This window comes from Bos taurus, chromosome X (genome assembly GCF_002263795.3).
Source record: "Bos taurus isolate L1 Dominette 01449 registration number 42190680 breed Hereford chromosome X, ARS-UCD2.0, whole genome shotgun sequence".
In the NCBI taxonomy this organism is placed as follows: Eukaryota; Metazoa; Chordata; class Mammalia; order Artiodactyla; family Bovidae; genus Bos; species Bos taurus.
The window spans coordinates 44,442,683-44,451,754 of NC_037357.1; the positions used below are offsets into that span (position 1 = coordinate 44,442,683).

The 9,072-nt window shown below is 44.2% G+C and overlaps 1 protein-coding gene across 1 annotated transcript; it reads left to right on the forward strand.

Annotated features, from left to right (window-relative positions):
* The first annotated feature begins 7,707 nt into the window (after positions 1 to 7,707).
* LOC615101 (melanoma-associated antigen B17-like) lies at positions 7,708 to 8,631 on the forward strand. Its single transcript, XM_003588122.1, has one exon. It carries the CDS (start codon positions 7,708 to 7,710, stop codon positions 8,629 to 8,631), a length of 924 nt encoding a protein of 307 aa, XP_003588170.1.
* Positions 8,632 to 9,072: the final 441 nt, after the last annotated feature.

Here is a 9,072-nt window from a genome sequence, read left to right on the forward strand (position 1 = left end):
CTATCTCATCCCCCAACATAACAAACCCCAGAGCTCAGCAGAGGGAGACTGGTGCAGTAGACACAAATATTAGACATAGTCTCTCAAACTTGTCTTTTTTCTAGTCTTGAAACACAATATGTCGCTATGACCATTATCAAAACTATAATGAAAAGTCCTTACAGGAATTTATTTGAAAGCATATCTTTCATATATAAAGAGAAGATCATCAAAAGACAGTTCCTTATCTCTGAGCTAGTTTCCTCAGCAAACAAAGATGCAAACTCTAGCTCCCTTTGGTATCAGAACCCTGCTTCCCTACTCATCCAATACACTCTGGCCCTGTCCACACTACCCAACATAGCCTCGACAGTCACGTATTCCCCTCATCTGTCTTCAGTGTTAAACTTTCAGGGGTATCTGCCTCCAGGAGACAAAGTCCCTGCACAAACATAGATATATATGAAAATTAAATGCAAAGACAAGAAAGAAAAGACAAATATATCATTGTATGTTCTTTTGATTATAGCTTAACTTAGTAAACTGGTCATGGTTTATGTTCATGCTTGTATGAGATGATGCTTAATGCATTAAAAGAAGAAAGAGAGAAACAGGGTGTCAGGTTTTTACATTTAAAAATACTTGATTTATATCCATATCACTTTCTTTCTTTTGGGGTCATCTTGATGTTTTGGTCTTTAGGAGAAAAGGTCAGATGTTAAATCATAGTTACAATAGGCACCACTGATTATTTTCTTTTCTCAGAAAATAAAGATTATGTCAGAAAACAGTATTTCCTTTGACAAATAATAAAGAATTCAGATGAACATTGCTAGCTGCTCTGAGTGTAGTTAGTTGTACTACACAAAGGATACACCAAACAGCATGCTCTTTAAAAATTACTGGGTTTCTGTCTGCATTGTCACTGATAACAGTCCATGAAGAGTTCTCAGAAAAATTTAATATCTTAACCTGCCATTATTTCAGGACTAGGGCCCTTGGAATGACAGCTGTAATATTTCAGGAAAAATACTCATCAGATTTTACTTCCTAATTCCCTCATGCTTCTATATAGAATCTCATGTTTGAGATAGAACTGTCCCTGGTCAAATCAAGAGTTGATAAGTGGGTTCAAATTTATTTTCTACTCAATGTGTGTCTTCTTGTACATCTTTGGTCTACTTATATAGCTTCACCATATTTCATCTGCTTGCTGATCCATAAAGAAGTCATAGCAGTACCTACTACTCAGTTGTATTTGGAGGTTAATTTCCTGGGGTGCTTGTGCAAAAAATATATATGTATATTATTTTCATCTTCACTAGTCCCAAATGATACAATGACACTTTCTGGTAGGCTGTCAGTTCTCCAATTCAGTCATGATAATATGTCTCCCAAGTTGGCACTAAAAAGATATGAAAATTGAAAAGGCTTCAAAATGACAACAGATACCATGCTCAAAGGAAACAAAATTCCATCCTATTTTATAACTTACCTACATTTTATCTCAGCCTTATTATCTTTTTGGTTCCCAAAGACTGAATTTTCTGTACCCTATCTCCATGCTGCACTAGTCTATCTCTGCAACCCATCAAAATACAAGGCAGGTTTTAAACATGTTACATAATTCTCCAGTGTATATTACCTACAGTTTGTCACCTCTCCCAAGTCTCTTCATCCTCACCACTTAGGTATGGTTTCCATCTGCTACTTCTTAAATATCAATTACGACGCTATCATAGAATCTCAAATACCCCATTAATAAAGATTATCCAAGATTTTTCAGGTTAAAGGTTCTAGAAATCTCCTATCCCTTAAACCTTGCTCAGCAAAAAAGCCAACTTGTACATAGTTTATTGAAAGTCAATGAAGTATTTATTAAAAGTCTACTTTCTGAAAACTGTGCTGCCTGAAAGGCCACACAAAGCTTGCAAGAGAACAACAGTAGAAGAGAATCGCAATTGCTCAGGCTATCAATTGACTATAAGTTTTGTGTGCATTGTAATGAAATTATATGAATATTTTCACACATGTATCATGTGTATTTAAAGGTATTAAAGTACTTTTGAAAAATAAATATATATTCTTCTCCAGATCTGTTGCCTAAAAGAAGGGATATGAGTTTCTTAAGAAGATCTGGGATCTTACTACTTTCCCAAATTTTCAACCAATCTTCTTTTTTTTTTTTTTTTTATGGCAATTTGATCTCTATTAAAACATTTAAGCCTGTTCTTTTCGTTTTTTTATTTTGTATTTTTCTTCGGGACTTATTTCATTTTATAACTGGAAGTTTGTAACTTTGGACCATCTCTACCCACTTCACCCAGCCCCAGCGTCCACCTCTTATAACCACCAGTCTGCTGTCTGTATCTATGAGTTTGGAGGGTTTTTTAGATTCTACGTTTAAGTGAGATCACACATTTTTTTGTCTTTGAGTTTTTCACTTAGCATAATGCCCTCAAGGTCTATTCATGTTGTCAGAAACGGCAAGCCTTCTCTCTTTTTCATGGCTGAATAATAAATATTCTCTTGAATATATACCACATTTTCTTTATCCATTTATCCATTGATGGGCACTTGGGTTGTTTCCATGTCTTGACTATTATAAATAGTGCTGCAGTTAACATGGGTACAGATATCCTTTCAAGTTAGTGTTTTTGCTTTCTTTAGATAAATATTGAGAAGGAGAATTGCTGGATCAGATGGTAGTTCTATTTTTAATTTTTTTAAGAACCACTATACTGTTTTCCCTAGTGGCTACACCAAATTTTATTCCCACTGCACAAGAATCCCCTTTCTCCACGTCCTCGCCAACAGTTGTTATTTCTTATCTTTTTGAAAACAGTCCTCCTAACAGGTATGAGGTGATATTTCCTTATGGTTTTGATTTGCATTTCCGTGATGACTGGTGATGTTGAGCACCCTTTCATGTGCCTGTTGGCCATCTGCATTTCCTCCTTGCAACAATGTCTATTCAGTTCTTCTGTCCACTTTTCAATCAGGTTGTTTATTTCTTTGATGTTAAGTTGTATGATATATGCAGTTGTTTTTTAAATCAGGTGGGAAAAAATAGGAATTGCAAACAGATTAATTTGTTTTCTATATTTACCTATGAAGTTACTTTTACTGGTGTCCACTAAGTCTTCATGTGGATTCAAGTTACTGACTAGTGTATTTGCATTTCAGCCTGAAGGACTCCTTTTAGGATTTCTTATAGGGGAAGTCTACTAATGACACAGTTATTTACTTATCTAGAAACGTCTTGATTTCTCTTTCATTTTTGAGGGATTATTTTGGTAAATATAGAATTATTGTTTGACATATATATTTTTTCAGCCTTTGAATATATTGGTCTACTGCCTTCTGGCCTCATAGTTTATAGTGAGAAATCAGTTGTTGATCTCATTGAGGACTGTTTATAAATGATTCCTTTTTCTCTTTTTTTTTAATTTTTTTTAAATTTTATTTTATTTTTAAACTTTACATAATTGTATTAGTTTTGCCAAATATCAAAATGAATCCGCCACAGGCATACATGTGTTCCCCATCCTGAACCCTCCTCCCTCCTCCCTCCCCACACCATCCCTCTGGGTCGTCCCAGTGCACCAGCCCCAAGCATCCAGTATCGTGCATCGAACCTGGACTGGCAACTCGTTTCTTACATGATATTCTACATGTTTCAATGTCACTCTCCCAAATCTTCCCACCCTCTCCCTCTCCCACAGAGTCCATAAGACTGTTCTATACATCAGTGTCTCTTTTGCTGTCCCGTACACCAGGTTATTGTTACCATCTTTCTAAATTCCATATATATGCGTTAGTATACTGTATTTATGTTTTTCCTTCTGGCTTACTTCACTCTGTATAATAGGCTCCAGTTTCATCCACCTCATTAGAACTGATTCAAATGTATTCTTTTTAATGGCTGAGTAATACTCCATTGTGTATATGTACCACTGCTTTCTTATCCATTCATCTGCTGATGGACATCTAGGTTGCTTCCATGTCCTGGCTATTATAAACAGTGCTGCGATGAACATTGGGGTACACGTGTCTCTTTCCCTTCTGGTTTCCTCAGTGTGTATGCCCAGCAGTGGGATTGCTGGATCATAAGGCAGTTCTATTTCCAGTTTTTTAAGGAATCTCCACACTGTTCTCCATAGTGGCTGTACTAGTTTGCATTCCCACCAACAGTGTAAGAGGGTTCCCTTTTCTCCACACCCTCTCCAGCATTTATTATTTGTAGACTTTTGGATCGCAGCCATTCTGACTGGTGTGCAATCTTCTTATTTCTATTTAAAAACCAGAATCTCTGCCTCTAGAATTAACTGCTGCCTTTTAGTTTCTGAGTTCTTCTATTTTATTACAGAATTCACTTCTCCCTGTGCATGTGTTTGAGTTTTATCTCTTTAATCGTTATGTTATGTTATGCTATGTTACGTTATGTTATGTTATGTGAAAGTCGTTCAGTTGTGTCTGACTTGGGATTTTCCAGGCCAGAATACTGGAGTGGGTAGCTGTTCCCTTCTCCACGGGATCTTCCCAACCCAGGTATCGAACCCAGGTCTCCCACATTGCAGGTGGATTCTTTACCAGCTGAGCCACCAGGGAAGTAGTCATTCTGTTACATAAATTATTGCTCATCCATTTGCCTTCCATCTCCCAAAATTTGTGGATGTGTCTAGTCTTCTGGGTTTCCTTTTCCATTCTCTTTGTCTTTGTGGTTTTCTACTTTTTTTAGTTGCTTTTACTATCCATGATTTTATGTGTTTCAAAAAGTGGTTCAGATAAACACACGTATAAACTGATGTGTTTATCTAGAAGTCCCATTGAAGTACTTTAGTTATGGGAGTAACACAGTCAGATATACATTCCATAAGGGCTAACGCAGGCTGTAGAGTGGACTGAATAGTTTTGAAGAAGGCAAGACTGGAAACAAGTAGACGAGCTGGAAAAATAAGTAGAGACTGAACTTAGAATAGATATTGTAAGACTGTCAATTTTCTGTCACTCTTTTACAGATTTAGTACCACATTCAGGGTAGCTGAGACCACAGTGAAACACGGTCTGCGGCTTTTTGTACTCAGAAGTAACCACAGAAATCTTATGGAAAGAATGAAGAAAACTATTAACAAAAGTGAAAATATAAAATTAAATAATCCCTGATGTACAGTAAGTCTCCACTGAACGTACCCTATGTGTGCCCAAGTTGGGGAGTACTTAAGAGACTGGCACAGATGTGCAGGCTGCAAGGGAAGCAGACAACAGGATCAGTTGCAAAAGGCTTTAAACTTGAGCCCTGGATTCTTCCACTCTGCCCTGGGATCATGAATCTCCACTGCTTCACTGAAGGAATCTGAGGCAGCATCTCCAAGGCCCCATGCCAGGACTATGGGGCACCAAAGTTTGGCTTGGATGTAGCAGTACAGCCCAGATCATGAAATAACCAGCACAAAGTTTGTTGTGTGCGTGCTTAGTCACTCAGTTGTGTCCGACTCTTTGTGACCCCATGGATTGTAGCCCACCAGGCTCCTCTGTCCAAGGGGAAACTCCAGGCAAGACTACCAGCTTGGGTTGCCATGACCTCCTTCAGGGGATCTTCCCAACCCACGGATTGAACCCAGGTCTCCCAGACCGCAGGCAGATTCTTTACTGTCTGAGCCACCAGGGAATGCTAGTGGATGAGAACTGGCCCTTTAAATGATCACCTTAATAGACTATCACCCAGGGACTAAAAGAGAAAAGTTAGTATCACAGTAATTGTACAAAACAACAAACATCATCTCAGAACTTTTGATCAATGACCCTGCAGTCGACTGACAGCCCACAGTGAGAACTGTCAGGCTAAGGAGGCCCTTCACTTGCTCTTCTGGAATTGTATGAGCATGGTTGGGGACAGGGGTGGACTTATACCAGAAAGGGAAGGATTTCCAGGCCCTGTCAGCAGTCAATATGAATAAAGTTTCTGAGTGAGATGTGAGGGGTTCCACACCACAGAAGACAGTCTCCCATCCTTCCCTCTCAGCTCATCTTACCTGTAGCAGCCATTTCCAGGAAGCCTCCAGTAGAAATGGCAAGATGAGACATATGTGCACTTCATACCAGGAGACTCGGGGGTTCACATCTTCGATATGAGGCCTTGGCCTCAGGTCAGCAGATGGGACTTATCCCAGCATCTACAGGGGTTAAGGCAAGGCATGGAAAACGACAGAGCATCGCTTACTATAGCAAAGAGAGCCCAAGAGAGCCTTCGGTGTTGGTCTCATGGGCTCCAGGAAGGCTGTTAGGCTTGGGCTCCCCAATTCTTCCTGTTGGGAGTGCTGACACAAGTGAGATGCATGGAGTGAGCCAGCTGACAGTTCAGGACAGGGACGTCCCAGGACCCCTTAAGAGTCAAGGGAAAGTCCACGTGCCAATCCTGTGAGAGGCTCCCCCAGAACCCGGCCTGTCCAGGTCCCACCCTTGCTGTCCTCCTGGAGCCCAGATGCCCATGACAGGAAGTGACGTCCTCCTAAGCATGCTGGGGGAGTGACGCCATCCTTGACAGTGCCGCTGTCTCTGAGAACTGCCGTTGACAGTGGCCAGAGGGAGCAGTCCCAAGTGTCGTCGGGTGTCAAGATTGGAGGTGACGTGAGTTACGAATGCAGGGACACGTTTCTGTACCCCCATTTTCTTTTCCCTCTGAAAAGAGGGGGCTACACAGCCTCCAGCCACCCTACCCCTGCACTCAGACCGGAGGATCCAGCCTAGCTCTTAGGCCCCAAGACCATCCACTAACCCCTAGGGGGTCTCGGGAAAGAATGCCTCGGTCAGGCTCTGCTGGACCCCAGCTCCGCTCAGTAGAGGAAGAGCCACGAGCCCTGTTGAGTGAAGGAGGGACCCTCTGGGGGACTGAGGGCCTCCATACACCAGAACGGCAGCCATGTGTAACCCCCACTCACCGCAATTTGGCTGCGGATTATCCGGCTGAGGGGCTCCCTCACTGCCACCTCGGACACGGGACACTTGGAGAAGAGGGGACTTTGGTCTGAGGGGCTGGCAGCTGGTCAGTAGAGTGAGGATGTCAGGGTTAGGGAAGAGTCAGGATGAGGGCCATCCTCCCCGACAAACGGGCGACTCAGGAACCTCCCCTCTACTCAGCACTTTCCCCCGGCCAAACATCGGGAAGGGGAATGGCGGTCTGAGAAGAGAGCTTGGAGCCTTGTTGTGAAGGGGCAGCCATGAGACAGCAGAAGGGAAGGTCCTGGGACCCTTCAGTGAGGGGCTGAGTATGCCCTCCTCTCCTCGTCTGGGGTGACAGGGAAGGTGGCAGCATCAATTTCACACAGGAGAGGGAACAGGCTGGGTCCGGGAGAGGGGGCGTTGGATATGGGGGTGTCTCGCACCAGTTTTCATCCTGACTCTGAATGTCAGCTGAGAGGACCTGCCTCTCCTGCCAGCCCCCACTGGTCCCCCTTTTAACTCCCAGGCAGGACTGTCTGCTGTGCCCCAGGGCTCACTCTCCATTGCTACTCAGTGGTCTCAGGGGACAGGCTGACCAGGAGAACAGGAGCCCTGTGGGTCCTAGAGCACTGGCCTCGAGGACCCCTCAGAGGCGGCTACCATTCAAGCCAGGGAGGACTCTCCTCACTGAAGGTTCTCACAGCATGTCCTTGTCCCTCCTCCAGGTGCCTTCCTGCCTGCTTTCCTGCCCGCACTCCCACCTGCGGTCCCTGACCTGCTGTCACCATGCCTCGGAGGCACAAGAGCAAGTCCCATGCCCGTGGGAAACGCCACCAGGTCCGGGGGGACACTCAGGAGGCCCAGGCCAGTGCTGCTGAAGCCCCAAAGGAGCAGTGCTCATCCTCCCCCTCTTCTGCCCCTCAGGGTTCTCCCCGGAGCTCCCCTACTGCTGGCGAGCGCCAGGAGCTTCAGGGAGCCATGGTCCCTAGCTCTCCTGATGCAGGGCCTTCATGTGCAGGATCTGGTGAAGGTGCCCAGGGCCCCGAGGAGGGAAGTGCAGGTGCCTTCCAGGCAGCCCCTGCCACTCAGAGCCCTCGCAAAGATCTTCTGGCCAGGAAGGCCAGGATACTTGTGGAGTTCCTGCTGGAGAAGTACACCAAGAAGGAGCCCATTACGCAGAATGCCCTGATGAAAATCGTCAGCAGGAAGTACAGGCAGCACTTCCCTGAGATCCTCAGTTCAGTCCGTGAGCACATGGAGCTGGTCTTTGGCCTGGAGATGAAGGAAGTCGACCATAGAGGGAACATCTACACCCTCATCAGGAAGCTCAACTTCGGGGGAAACGATTGTCCACGTGATGAGGGGGCACTGCCCAAGTCCCGTCTCCTCATGGTGCTCCTGGGGGTCATCTTCATGAATGGTAACCGCGCCAATGAGGAGGAGATCTGGGAATTCCTCAGTATGTTGGGGGTCTATGCTGGGAGGAGGCACTGCATCTTTGGGGAGCCCAGAAGGCTCATCACCAAAGATCTGGTGCAGAAGGAGTACCTGAACTTCCACAGGGTACCCAATAGTGATCCTCTGTGCTACGAGTTCCTGTGGGGCCTGAGAGCTTGTTTTGAGACCAGTAAGATGAAGGTACTGGAGGTTCTAGCCAAGTTCAACGTAGGGTCCCTAGTTCCTTCCCAGACCTGTATGACGAGGCTCTGAGAGATCAGGCGGAGGGATCAGGGCTGAGAGGTGCGGACAGGGCTCCAACCAAGGCTGAGGCCAGTGCCCCTTCCAGGGCCAAGTCCTGCAGCTCCTCCCATATCTAGGGAGGGGGGCAGGGCACTTTGTTCCGTTTGTGTTGAAAGAGAGCAGTGAAGCTTCTAAATAGTGCAGAGTAGTAGGGGTGGAGGGAACAAAACCCATATCTTCTTGCAGTTTAAATGGTAAGCGAGTTTAGGTCTAGTTTGTTTTAACAAAATATATATCTGTTTTCTTGTATTCACATGAGAAATACCTAATGAACGACGATTTAAATTAGAAATGTAAAGAGGTGAAGGAGGTGTTTAGTATTTTCAAATGTTCTTACTTTTGATAAGGTTTATTGTGCTTCAGAATTCAAATGTATGAATCATATAAATCATAGTTTTCAGCTGTTTTAAT